General features: G+C 31.9%; 1 protein-coding gene across 12 annotated transcripts in view; it reads left to right on the top strand.

Annotated features, from left to right (window-relative positions):
• The window catches only part of SLC38A6 (solute carrier family 38 member 6), a 65,630-nt gene that overhangs the window by 35,265 nt on the left and 15,669 nt on the right, over window positions 1-14,696 (top strand). For 9 of the 12 annotated variants that reach the window (XM_023527142.1, XM_023527136.1, XM_023527144.1 and 6 more), the window contains 4 exons: window positions 9,108-9,190; window positions 9,669-9,727; window positions 14,131-14,196; window positions 14,442-14,495. In XM_023527142.1, coding sequence (XP_023382910.1) covers window positions 9,108-9,190; window positions 9,669-9,727; window positions 14,131-14,196; window positions 14,442-14,495 — 262 coding nt within the window. Of the gene's footprint in view, window positions 1-359; window positions 627-9,107; window positions 9,191-9,668; window positions 9,728-14,130; window positions 14,197-14,441; window positions 14,496-14,696 lie in introns of those variants that run through there. The other 3 variants (XM_023527141.1, XM_023527138.1, XM_023527154.1) reach the window with 2 other exon arrangements.

The following is a 14,696-nucleotide window of genomic DNA, read 5'->3' as shown; positions in this document are numbered from 1 at the left end:
CTTACTATGCATTTTGTTTTTGCTTTATAATAACATTTCCATAATGTGCTTATGTGTTGAGTGGAGAGGAGAGCAGAGAAAGGGAGAGGGAGGGAGTGAGACTTCTTGGAGAGGTCTCTCTAATAAGAAATAATGAAAGTTATTAACTATACTTATTAAACTCCTGTTTCTATATCAGTGGTTGCTAAACTAACCTCTAATGCCTTGAACAGGGGTGATACTTGTAAGATATTTTGCAAAACTTTAAACAAAATTTCTCTTATAAATGGCCTATACTCAAGACCCTTTCTCTTGTTAAACAAAGGATACTTAATGAGCTTACAATTATTCTTCTCTACAAAGTTATTTATTTCCATTCTTGGTATATACTGGGAATGGAGATAAATAACTCCATTTGGAAATATATGTATTTGAGGATAGTGCAATATGAGTTAATCTTCCATGTGTTGTAATAGACCTAATGGATATCTGCGTTTCCGGCTAGATTATTCTTCAATGGTTAACAGTTATAGAATTCTAACAGGAACTCTTTTTATTCTTTTTGCAGCTATGTCATCTTATCTTTTAATTATTAAAACAGAGCTTCCTACTGCTATTTCAGAATTTTTGTCTGGAGACTATAGTGGGTAAGAAAAAATACTTCACATTGTGTCCATTTATTTATTCAATAAATATTTATTAAGTTAATGGGAAATAAAACAAACATAGGACCTACTGTCAAGACACAAATTAGGCAGGGGCAGAGTAGTAACAGAGATGAAAACACTCAGCTTATGTTTACTGATGCTCCATTATGTACAAAGCACTGTGCTATGAACCCTCTGATGCACCCAGTGTAATCCTTGCATTCCACAGGGCTATGATAGGGCTGGACATGTATATGAGCTAGACCTTGGAGAAGAGTAAAGGAGAAATTTTTGGAGATGTGAAAGATTGGGTGGAGGGTGGAAGAAGCCTGAAAGTACCGATAGGAAATGTCTTAAAGGAGGAAGTAGTAATACTGCTGTCACTTCTCAGCTAACCATAGTGATAAAGATAAACCATACTGATAAAATTACAACCATGCTTGTGTGAGATTCCTATTATAAAGCATGATTTGAAAAAATAAATTATTTTCAGAGACTCGTTTCATTTCTTGTTTTTTAAACAATATTATAAACAATACTAAACCACATTATATCTCCTTTCTCCTTATTTTAAAAACACTGGTTTCTAAAGACTGACTCATCTCTTTTTATGGGGAAAATAACAAATTAATTATACTTTTCACTATAGAGAACAAGAAATTTTGAGAAAAATAAACTTGAAAAGACAATAAATTTTTTTGTCATTAAGTTATTTCACATAATTTTTAAAGTACCACAAAAAAACCTGTCAGACTTTTAGATTTGAATGTTTGGTCGTTTTGCTCCAGTATTTGAACTTGCTCTAGATTTCAAGGGCAAGTTTTCAAAATTTAGTTTTTAGCTTTTACAACTTGGCTTCCAAGAAAGAATTCTACTTAAACAACTGCAAATATATATTTATAAGGAAAGTATGTTATACTTTAGATCTGAATATGAATCATCTAAAATGGTTAAAAAAAGTAGGTAGAAGTTCTTAATGATTTTTCATTATTAGAAAATATCATGCTTTTTTATAGTACTTTATAGTCGACAAGGCTTCTACACTCATTATCACATTTGATGCTCCAAGTATCTTGTTTTATCTACGGCTTTAAATAGTTGCTTTTAATTTTTATGCTCCTAGTTTGATAAACAATTCCTATAAGAAATAGCTATGTGAAATTCACTTTTGCATTCATATTGAAGACAACTTCTGTTACTCAAAAAATTCTATGTGATAAATTTCTTTTAAAATTTAGAGCTAATGACTCAAGGCAATATGAGATAGAATAAAGAATGTTAGATGAAAAGTAAGGAGGCATGTGTCCTGTCAATTTCATATTCAGTAACCTCAGGAAATTAATTTAACTTCTTTTCACCATATAACTTAATTTTGAGCCTTGGGTTTCTTCACCTGGTGTGATACCAGCATTGCCTTCTTAACCAAAGCCATTGGGATTATCAAATAAAATATTATATGTACATATGCTTTTGTAAGCTTATAGCATAGTGTAAATGTGGAGAATTAAGAAATTCCATAATGAATGTCAATTAGACCTCAATTAAAAAAAGAAAAGAAATTCCAAAAATAATACTAACTTATTTTTTTCTTATTTGCTCTGCTTGCCGGGAAGGTTAGAGTCAAATCTGAAGGTATTACATAAATTATGTTAATCCTAATAGTTAATACATGTATGTGTTTTTCTTGGTCCTGAATTTGGTGACTTCTATTTACATTTTTAAAAAATTCTTATATGTATTTGTGGAAATAGGAAGGATAAAAAAATACATAAAATTTTAGAAATAATAAAGGTAGTATGTGATGGAACTATTAAAACTTAGGTCTTCTTTCTCTAAAAGTGATACTTTTTACCATAGCTTCATTTTAAATCAATTGCCATGTACTTTTTTTTCTGGTTAGTTTAAAGAAATAGTTATCCCATCTCACTCATGTTAGTAGAAAATTGATAAAAATGTCATTTTTACCTGTCATGCATGAATTTTTAAAACTATATACTTAAAAATACTGTGACCAGTTTGTATAATCTCTGTTACGATGTTTTAAAATTACACATTTTTAATAGCTTTATCTTGTTTAAAATGCAATATAATTTGCTTATATTGGTTAGAATATAGATAAATCATTAGTCTTTAAAGCTTAATGCTGTAAAGTAATTAAGAAATTGTATGGTAATTTACTAAACTATGGAAGGCAGTTTATTTCTAAATAAAGTTACATAGCAATATTTCTTCTATAAGATCAATATCATATTGATATGCTTTTACTTTAGGGTTTTAGTTCCAATAACTTGCACTTAAGATCTTTTAGGTGTGCTAATTTTCTGGGTTGTCTATGAGATTTGATATACCATTGTGAAATATAAACCTTTACAAAGATGTCATCAAAAAGAAACTGTAGGTTCATAATATTCTAATTTCAAAAATTACATTTAGAAGTCAGAAATATAATACTTATACCAAACTTTTATGTGACATCTATATTTTTCATAGAATAACATATTTTAAAAATCTATGGCTTTTAAAATTTGGAAGCTCTCTGTTAACATTTAATGATCTTGTCAGGGGAATATGATTGACACAATTAAGTTGTCTTACATTTGAGTTACAAAATTGATATGAGATGTGAATAAGATCCTAATTCAGAACATATGATACTCTCGTTTCATTCCATTCGTGAATGAAATTAAAGCATCTTATAAATAAATCTGGTTTTCATTAAAATATGGAAAAAAACATCTTGATGCCAAAGCATTTGAAATACAGCTAAGGATTTATACCCTATATTTCATACTTCGAACATTTTTAGCATATAGGATTAAATCCACAGATCAAACAAGTTTTCTAGGAAGTATAAAACTTTTTACCCTAATTCTATTGGCTTAAAGAGAATGTATATTTAGATCACAGTGGGAAAACAAGGGCTCTGTTATTCTTTTTTTCCTCCTTTTAGAAACAAAATTAAGGTTAGTATAGTCTTCTAAAATCTTGATTTATAAAATATATTTATTTAATTTGTGCTTTTTGAGATTTCTTTTTACTGGTTTGTATTTCTCAGGCTGGGGTTTTATTTTGTTAGTTTAATCATTTCTGTTCTTTGGAAATTCATTGCCAAACACAAATCATTTGACTGTGACATGCACATAAAATGGAAACTGACTTTACTGTGCATTACTGTGTTTCCTTTAGTGTTGATGAATGGTAAAGAAAGGTACTCTATTTACAATTGGCTTTATTAATATAACTTAATAGGATAAGAAATGATTAATAATAACCAGTAGCCAAGCAGGGATAGAGAAATTATGTTTTGAATACAGTTCTTTTCATATTAGGAACTTAAAGTTCAATCCTGTGAAGAAGAAAGTACAATCTAGAGAAAAATGAGGCAGTATCTGAAAAATACCGTAAACTCTGACTATGCAAGAGAGTATTTCCATTGCTTCTATATGTAAGGTCACACTTATCCTTTTGCAGATTTTACCAACATATAAAATGAATTTGTTGAATCAGATAATCTGTGAGGTCTCTTTAGCTCTAATGTGCCATAGCTCTGTGATTCTGAGTTGCTAATGGGAGAAGGTAACCTTATCTTCAGACCCACAGTTCAGTGTTTTGGGCAGTCATGTGGCCTTCTATGGACCTGAGCAAATTGTGATCTGAAATAGTATAGCATCGTAAAGTATAATATAACAGTGTAAGTTAGAAAGTTCAGGATTTCCAAGTGTGCCCGTTCTTACGCCAGAGAGAGGAGTGAGTCTGGTCCTGGGGGTTAACGTGCTGCTCCCTTTGCACACCTCTCTCTACCTTCATGACAGCGGGGGCAGCAGAGCTAACAGATGGAATCTGCTTGGTGCTCCTTGGGGCCCTTTTTCTCCTGGCGCTGCAACTGTCTGGGTCTGATATTGGGTCCCAGAGGGAAGATTTCAGGCATAGAGCACTGGGTTTTTGCCAGTTTAAGAAGTTGAGTTGCTAGGTGTCTCTCGATGAGGGATATTTTGAAGTTCTTGTTCTGAAACTTATTTCAGGGCTGGAATGTGAACATGCCGAGTGTCATTTTGTATTGTTAGTATGTGTACTTTCAGGACCTCCTACGCACCAGGAATTGAGGGGCATACACATACGCAGAGAACACCGTCAGACCTAGAAATACTTGTACATAGGTTTTAGTTTCTAGTATATGCATTTTCTAAGACATAAATTGGGGTGGAGAAAGGAAAAGTGATCATGGTGCTATTTCTGCTGCTGTTCCTTCTTCTGTTCTGTCAGAGTGAGTTGTCAAGCACCCAATAGTGCCCATTAAAGATATATTAGAGAGGACTTCCTCATAAACCAGCGTGTAAAAAGAGACACAGTGAATCATAAAGTCCATGTTAGAAGTCAGGGCTTGAGACCATGTAGAGGAAAACCTTTTCTTCCTTCCTTTTCTTTTTTCTTTTCTTTTCTTTTTTCTGTTCTGTTCTGTTCTATTCTGCTCTCCTCTCCTTCCTCTCTCCTCTCCTATTTTCTCTCTCTTTTTATAATTGAGATATAATTGACATGTAACATTGTGTAAGTTTAAGGTATACAGTGTGTTGGTTGGATACACATATATTTGCAGTACGATTACCACAGTATTAGCTAACACCTCCAATGTGTCACATAATTATTTCTTTTTTGACCGACATCTTCTCGGTTCCCCTGACCCCCAGCTCCTAGTAATCACCATTTTACTCTGTTTCTAAGAGTTAGGGTGTTTTAGATACCACATATAAATGATATACATCTTTTTCTTATCTCACTTTAAGTATAATGCCATCAAGGTCCATCCATGTTGTCACAAATGGCAGGATTTCCTTCCTTCTCCTGGCTAAGTAATATTTCATTATATATATACATATATATGTATATATATGTACATGTATACACATATAATTTCATTATACATAATATTTCATTATATATAATATTTCCATGTATATCACATCTTTATCCATTCATCCACTGATAGACACCTAGGTTGTTTCCATATCTTGGCTATTGTGAATAATGCAGCAGTAAACATGGGAGTGCAGATATCTTTTCTATATCCTGTTTTTATTTTCTTTGGATACATGCCCAGAAGTGGGATTGCTCGATCATATGGTAATTCAATTTTTAATTTTTTGAGGAACCTCCATGCTGTTCTCCATAGTGGCTGAACCAATTCACATTTCCACCAACAGTACACAGGGTTCCTTTTCTCCACGTCCTTGCCAACATTTGTTATTGCTTGTCTTTTTGCTGATACCCATACTAACAGGTGTGAAGTGTTATCTCATTGTGGTTTTGATTTGTATTTCTCTGATGATAGGTGATATTGAGCCTCTTTTCATGTACCTGTCGGCCATTGGTATGTCTTCTTTGGAAAAATGTCTATTCGTTTTCTTTGCCTATTTTTAAAATGGATTTTTTGATTTTTTGCTATCAAGTCGTATTGGTTCTTTATACGTTTTGGATATTAACCCCTCATTAGATAATGTGGTTCGCAAATATTTTCTCTCATTCTGTAGATTGCCACTTCATTTGTTGATTGTTTCTTTTTCTGTGCGAGGGTTTTTAGTTTGATGTAATGCCACTTAGAATTGTTTTTGTTGCTTGTGCTTTTGATATCCTTTGCCTGAGGCAGGAAGTGTGATGCCTCCAGCTTTGCTTTCTTTCCACGACTGCTTTAGCTATTCAAGGTCTTTTGTGATTCCTTACAAATTTTAGTATTGTTTGTTCTATTTCTATATTTTAAAAAAAGTCATTGTAATCTTGATAGGGATTTCATTGAATCTGTAGATGGCTTTGGTAGTGCAGCTGGATATTTTAACAACGTTAATTCTTCTGATCCATGAACACAAATGGGATATCTTTCCATTTATTTGTGTCTTCTTCAATTTCTTTCATTAAAGTCTTATCATTTTCAGTGTACAAAACTTTTACTTCTCTAGTTAAATTTATTTCTAAGTATTTTGTTGTTTTTGTTGCTATTGGGAATGAGATCATTTTCTTTTTCAGATATTTCATTGTTAATGCATAGAAACATAATTGATTTCTGTATGTTGATTTTGTATCCTGCAGCTTTAATAAATTTGTAGTTTAGTTCTAACAGTGTTTTGGTTAAGGCTTTAGGATTTTCTGTATATAAGATTATATGATCTGCAAATAAAAACAGATGTGTTTCCTTTCCAATTTGGATGCCCCCTTTTTTTTAACCTTGCCTGATTGCTTTAGCTAGGACTTTCAGAATCATCCTTGCATCCCAGGAATAAATCCCACTTGATCACAGTGTATGATCCCTTTGATGTGCTATCGAATTTGGCTTGCTGATATTTTGTTGAGAATTTTTACATCTATATTTATCAGGGATATTCGCCTGTAGTTTTCTCTTTTTGTAGTGTTCTTATCTGGCTTTAGTACTAGGGTATGCTGGCTTTGTAAAATGAGTTTGGAAGTGTTCCTTCCTCTTCTTTTTTTTTTTGGAGTTTGAAAAGAATTGACATTAATTCTTTAAATGATTGATAGAATTCACTAGTAAAACCATCTGTTCCTGGGCTTTTGGGAGGAGGTTTTTGATTACTAATTCAATCTCCTTACTCATTATTGATCTGTTCATATTTTCTATTTCTTTATGATTTAGTGTTGGTATGTTGTGTGTTTCTAGGAATTTATCCATTTTCTTAATTTTACATGGCAGTGAGAGACTTTGGTTACTTGGTAAAGAAAGAGAATGCATCATTTCCAACTAAGAATTCTGAGAACATCTACCAAATTATTTGAAAAAAGTAATCCATATTGTCTTTAATGCTCCCAGCTCCAAAATTAGCATGAATTCTACTTCGTTATTGTTGTGCCTCTGTATATATGTATATGTTTCCATGTAAAAATATGACAGCCATATTATAGAAAATTAAGAAAGCAATAAAAATTATACATAATGCGATCTCTTACCTAATCACTGTTGTCATTTTATTTCCTTTGAATTTTGCTTAAAGAGCTTTATAAGAACATAATTAATAATCTTGTATTTTGTTTCTATTATTAAGATTTTCCATTTTGCTAAATTGTCTTTTTTAAAGCTGCATAATATTCCACTGGGTGTGCTGTTATTGATCTAAATATTTTCTATTGTCGGAAGAATAGGATTTCTCCCCTACTAAATATTATAATAATGTTATTTCACAGCTTTATGCACATAGAATTCTTTATATTTTAAATTGTTTTCTTAGAGTAAATTACCACATTTTATTGCTCTTGCTACATATTATTAATGTTTTTCCAGAAGGTAGTACTAGATTGACAAGATCACTAACAACATGTGAAGGACTGGTTTTGCCATATTCTCAAATATTATGTTTACAATACTTTTACTAGTTTAATTTAAATAGCCTCATTGTTTATTTCTTTAATTGGCACCGAAGGTTGGATTTTTCTTCAAGTGTAGGAGTCATTCTTTCATGAATTGTTTGTCCTTTACATACTGACATCTTTACTGTTAAAGTCTTGCAAAATTAACTTTTAGACACTTTTATACAGGTATTTTATATTGAAAAATTGAAATCATATATATACAAACAAGGAGAAAATAAAATTGCTCATATTGCTATCAAATAAGAAGTATCCACTTTTGGTATTTTAAGTATATCCTTATTTCTTATATGCGCAGTGAGTTTTTTTTTTAAATAATCCAATATATCATTTCACTTTTAACCTACCTTTTCTCATTCAATATTCTAATACCTTTATGTGAAAATTTTAATATTTTTTTTCCTGGTAATCCATGCCCTTTCCTGAAAATTTGAAAAGTGTAGAAAACTATAAAGAAGAAAATTCACCCATCATTCTACCATGCAGAGATAATGGCTATCAGTTTATTGTTGTTTCTTTCCATTTTTAATCAATCTATATTTTTCCTCAAAATTGCTATTATGGTGTATATATTTATGATGTTTACTGAATATTCATATTATTTTACATACAAATTGTTCTTTTTATCATTGTCCCATAGTTTCATAATTTATTTTTAAATTATCATGGTTTTAGATGTTAGTTTCCAATATTCAATAGATATCTTTCAATAAACATCTTTTCAATAAACATCTTTTTTCCAAAATTTTTATTCTTGTTGCTGATTGTTTTTTTAATAGTCTTTTGTAAGTGTTAAATATTTGAAGGCTCTCAAAAGCATTTGTAAAATTGCTTTTTAGAAAGATAATATTCACAGTTGTTACTTTCACCAGTTTTGTGCACACATCATCACTCCTCACCAGCCTTGACTATCATCTTAGTATTTGCTGATTTGGTAGTTGAAAAATAGGATCTCATTGTTTTGATACGTGCTTAAATGTAAATTAATTAATACAAATATTAGGATCCCACAAGAATATATTTTAACAAAAGAAAGTAGGTTTTTTGTAATGGTGTGTGTGTGTACACACATGCTGGAGTCCTGTGCCTAAAACAGAACTATTTTTTTTCTAATAGGTCTTGGTATCTTGATGGACAAACACTACTAATAATCATTTGTGTTGTCGTTGTGTTCCCTCTTGCACTTCTTCCTAAAATAGGTAAGTCTTTACGGAAGAGGACATTATTAGTTTAACAGAAAGAAAAAAGAAAGAAGGAAAATAATCTTAAGGGGCTTTGAAAGTTCACAGTACCACATTTTTAGCAGAAGGACGGTGGTTATGCGTAATTTTGAACTTGGACTTATTTTAGGTTGTTCAGCCTTCAGCCCTGTCTAGTTAACCTATTACTTGGTTCGCAGTAGTATTTTGTCTGCCCCACTAAAATAAAATCTTTACAGCGGAACATTAAAGAGCAGCCTTTCCTTACAGTATACCATTAGTGGTAAGCCAGTTCCAATTCTGCTGTACAGAGCTACATAAATGATCTGTGACAGATAGTTGGAATGTTGTTATTCTCAGCCCTAAGCCCCAGATACCAAGCACTGTAATAGAAAACATGCCCAAGATGTATAGCTTTAGCTGTACGTTAGGATCATTTTCCTTATAAATTGCTCTTTATTTTACTGTTATTTTACAGGCTTTCTTGGCTACACAAGTAGTTTATCATTTTTCTTTATGGTGTTCTTTGCTCTTGTGGTAAGTTTAAAATATAGTGTATTGCTTATCTCCTCACTAAAATTGAACTCATTGTGTTAATGTCTTTTTTCTTTCACCTCTTGTTTTGTTTCGGGGAGGTATCCCATTTTATTTCAGTGTGTTATTAAAAGCGCTTTTGTTCCACAAAGTTATTTCCTTCATTTTAACTGTTTTGAAGAGGCTTAGCTAGAGCAGCATTTAAATTGGGTATCTCTTGTGGTTAACTAGAGAGAAGAGCACACCAATTTCTATTAAAACCTTAGATGGAGTATAATTTTTTTATATAGGTAGTATACCACATTATTTCTGTGCAGTACTAGTACTGTGTGTGTATAAGTGTGCATATGTGTGTATATGTGTACTCAAGCATGAAAATCAGGCTGGTTCTACTCTTTAAAATTGGTTTAATACTAGTCACCTTAATTTTGAAACTTTGTTCCATTAATGAAAGCAGAGCTTTTATAAGGGTTTAACTGTTGAGAACTAGTAGGAATTGGAGTATTTGAACTCTCTCTGGTCTGCTTTATTCAGTATAGATAAGTGCTTATAAAAAGACTATTGCAAAGAAATATTTTTCTTTGCATGTGGAATGTTTTTTCTTATTTTTTAAAAATTAGCTTATTTTTATTATAACAGGAAAATATCAGATGGTAAATTTAATTTATTTGAATTTATTTCCTTTTAATTTTCCAAAACCAGATTTTAACACTGCAGATAGTATCTTAGTGTGAAAATTTGCAAAAAATCATTTTCCTCTTTGTATAGCAGTTTATTCCATAGTGTTTGTCATACCTTATGTAGGACTGAATATTTTAAATTTGCCAAAAGGATACATATCTAAATGGCTTGATTAAACTCTTAAAATTATAAACTTGATTAAACTTTGTTTATAAGAAATAAATAAAAGAAAAATGCCACCCAGAAGAGCAAGGTAATACATCAGTAGTTAAACCATATTATATAGCCAGATTTCCATGTTATCAAAACAATCTAGGATATATTTAACTTAGGCTAAACTCTCTTCTGGGATAAAAGGATAAAACGACATTAGATTATTTAAATGAAGTGGAAGTGACACTGATTACAATGTACAGAAATAGTATAATGAGTGTTCTTAAAACTAAAAATACTTAACTGTTTACATTTAATCATTTGTTGAGTTTATCAACATTAAAATCATGGCCTCTCCCTCAAATTGTCTGACTTGTCTCTTACCAATAAGTGAATTGAACATATACTTTCCTTTGGATTTTTTTCTTTCAATTTTATTGGGATGTAATTGACATACAACACTGTGTAAATTTAAGGTGTATAGCGTAATGACTTGACTTATATATATTATGAAATGATTACCACAATAAGTTTAATTGACATCGATGAATATATATGTTTTAGCCCCCACAATGAAGAGGGGAGCAACAAATATTTTCATCATAATTTGATTGTTATGATGCATCGACATGTTAGGAGTAGCCTGTGTATGCAAATGAACATATGGATGTTAAAGAGAATCAGTATAGATAACAGTGAATTTTTTCTTCACAGATAATTGGCAATCCAAGCATTGCATAAGTAGAAATTTGGTTTTTATAGCTAATAGTTTGAAGCAGGTGAAATGTATATACAATATGTCTATTGTATATAGTTTTCACAGTATTCATTTCTGTCATTGCAGATACTCTTTAATTCGATGCAGGTTTTTGCTATAGCAGTCATATGGAAGTAATACCCTTATTCTGCATTTACTGTAATGCTTTACAAACCATCTGCTCAGATTTTTACCTGTGAGCACAATTTAAATTTGGACTACCATGGGACAATGAAGAAACACTGTATACTTTTTTTTTAATGCTCTTTTTAATTGACATATTTATTTTAGAGTTTCCGAGTATTAGGTTTTGAAATAAATAGTGACTGGGGAAGGATGCATGTCTATATTAACCCAGATTTTTTTGACAGATGCCAATTTTTTCATTGATTATTTTTGTCAGTGTTTGTTTGTAAATCTGTATAACATTTGTATTACATTATAAAAATTCAGAAAACTATTGTTTTTTTAAATTACACTCTACAAATAATGCAAATCAAAACCTATACTCTTATCTGTTGTCTCAGATACTTACTTTGCATAAAAATTTTTAACATAATTTTTGCCTCCTCTGAAATATCTAAAATTAGAAAAAATAAATTTTATTTTAGCAGTGGCTCAGAATGATGGTAACCAGATGGACTTACCTTTTCTGGTCCATTTTAGAACACAAATGTATTTCCTTTCCTTCCAAAAGTTCTGTCTTGAATACAGATTAGTATTCTAAGTAATATTTTAATGAGTCAGTAATCAGAATAGAGAACTATTTGAATGGATTTTAGTCAGAAGCTTTCCTTCTACTGAGCACTATCCTAGGCATCATGGAGTTGTGGGAGTTTAACCTGGACATAACTCTTAAGGATCTGTCAATTTAGTATGCGAGATAAGGTGAATTTTTAGGAAAAAAACAGAACAATATAGGCAATACATAATTAAGTATTGATTACATACATAATTAAGAATTATAAGAGTTGAGAGAAGGATCACAGAGCCAAGTAAACGAAGACTGTGGAAGGAAATAAAACTTGAGCTGAACATTAAAAGTTGGGAAAGACTAGGTGCAGAGAGAATAGAGGGCCTTTTGTGCACATGCACAGTATTTTTAATACTTATTCATCTTTTTCCCTTTTGTCTTTCTAACCCCTGGAGTTATCTTCTTACCATTCTGTCTTCGCCCTGAGCAAGGACTCCCTGTTACTATTTGTTGTTGGGTATCTTTCCATTCCTGTTCTGTACTTCTGCTTTGTAGGACATCATTTCTCTCCACCCCAATCCACCATGTAGGCTTGGGGTCAGAATGTATCTCTGCAGAGAAATTTTAGCTGCAGTAACTGAATTTTATATTAATATAAAATCAGCTTGCTAATGATATTTTTTAATTAATGAAAAAATGATTTATTGCATTTTGGAGCATTGTTTTAAAATATTTTGAAGTGCAAGCCTAGTAATCACAGCTGATAAAATAAATGAGGTAGCTCACATAGCAGCATTATCACAGTACCTGGTACACAAGTGCTCAATAAATGGTTGTTGCTGCCACCACCACTGTTAGGGGAAATGTGAGACACCAAACTTGGAGCAGGGCTGAAGAGAGAGACCAGTAACAGCTTTGCTTCTCCAGCTTCTACCCTACCCCATCCTCATCCTTCTTTTTTTCATTGAAAACAAATTAGAAAATGAAAAAGATGGTGGGATTATTACCGTTTATTTTTTTGCTTCCTCTCGGTAAGTTGACCATTTGGTTTTATTACATATTGAACGCTTATCTAGAAATGTCAAAGCAGTTTGCCTAGTTTATCCTTATAATTTCCATTTCCTCCCCCCCAGATGAGGGTTTTAATTAAGAGTCATTCTTTAGTTCACACATTAACTTAATCCTAAAAGTATATGTTTTCCTTAGATTTGTTTTACCACTATATAAAAATCTTGGTGAATTAGTCTAAATCCCAAACTAGATAAATACCAAATAGGGATAGGAATAGGAACAGTACTTACTTATCGGTCTCCTGCAGAGTACAAATGCTTCCTTTATTCTCCCCTGCCCGTCTTTACCCTGGGTTTCAGCCTGGAGCAAATATTTACAGAGTAATTATGTGCCCTGAAACAACCACAACAATGGCGATGTTGACACAACCACAACTGTAGGTCTAGGAACAAGATGGCCACAATTAAGAGTAAAATCCTGAAACATTTTCATTGATCGTTTCTGGGAAATAGCATCCCCCTGGATTTCTTTTAATTGTTTTTTTTTCTTATTTTATTTTTAACAGCTGGAGTTCCCTAGCTATGTGCCGTTATTCTTATTCACATTCACTGAAAGTAATAGAAGTCTAAAAGCAAGAGGGATAGTAGTTATACATCAGAAATCTGTGCTCACCCCTTGCATAAGGTCTCTATTTATTTCTGCCTGTGGCCATTTCCATTAATATTTCTCTATCTGCTACTGATGCCAGGTCCCCAAATAAGCATACTTTTGTACCATTGTCACTAAAAACATGATGTTTCTTTTTGAGTTGCACTTTTTTTTTAATGCCTTGATGCTATTGGAATTTTGAAAGTTGACATAAGAGTGCTCTCAGTCTTTAATGGGGGGAGATCACCTCTAAACGGATATTCGGTCCCACACTTCACCCTCGTCATAGGTGACCCCAATCTAACTGGGGAAAATCATCTGAGCAAAGAATCTTCTGTTGGCTAGTATTGTATTTGGCGTGGCATTAGATTAATTGAAATAATACTGACCTATTAGAAATCATTTTCTTGCCATGAATTTTATAAGAAATAATCTGAGTGCTGATTCTACTTATTTTTACAGATAATAATTAAAAAGTGGTCCATCCCTTGTCCTCTGACATTAAATTGTATAGAGCAAAACTTACAGGTAATAGTTTCTATTTTCCTTTCAGTTTCTTCCTTTTCATTTTAAGCTAAAAAGAAAAAAAATAAAATTAATAATGACTTTTCCCTTAATAAATGAAAAAGTAATGACTGTATTGCATTTTGGAACTTTGTTTTGAAATATTTTTATTTGAAAGCCCAGGAATAATAAATTCATCATGTTTGTTGATGTATTCTGACTTTTAATGATGGTTGGTTTCTCTTTTCCCCCTCAATCCTCTTAAACAGATTTCAAATGCTACAGATGATTGTAAACCAAAGCTCTTTCATTTCTCCAAAGAGGTGTGTAAGTTATTAACAGATACTTTTGGTTGATTTTTCACATTTCAAGTTTTAAGAGATTTGTGTAACAGGGTCTCTTAGGTCTTTGTACCTGTAACTAATTAATTTTCATGAAAGTGCTAAGTATAGGGTTGCCTACCAGAAGAATAATATTATTTAACACAGGGTGGCCCATTATGAAACAGCCACCTTTTTTTTCCC

The sequence above is a fragment of the Pteropus vampyrus genome, unplaced genomic scaffold, assembly GCF_000151845.1.
Source record: "Pteropus vampyrus isolate Shadow unplaced genomic scaffold, Pvam_2.0 Scaffold15, whole genome shotgun sequence".
NCBI lineage: Eukaryota > Metazoa > Chordata > Mammalia > Chiroptera > Pteropodidae > Pteropus > Pteropus vampyrus.
Note: the sequence above shows the minus strand (reverse complement) of the source record. Positions and strands in the feature narration are given on the sequence as shown.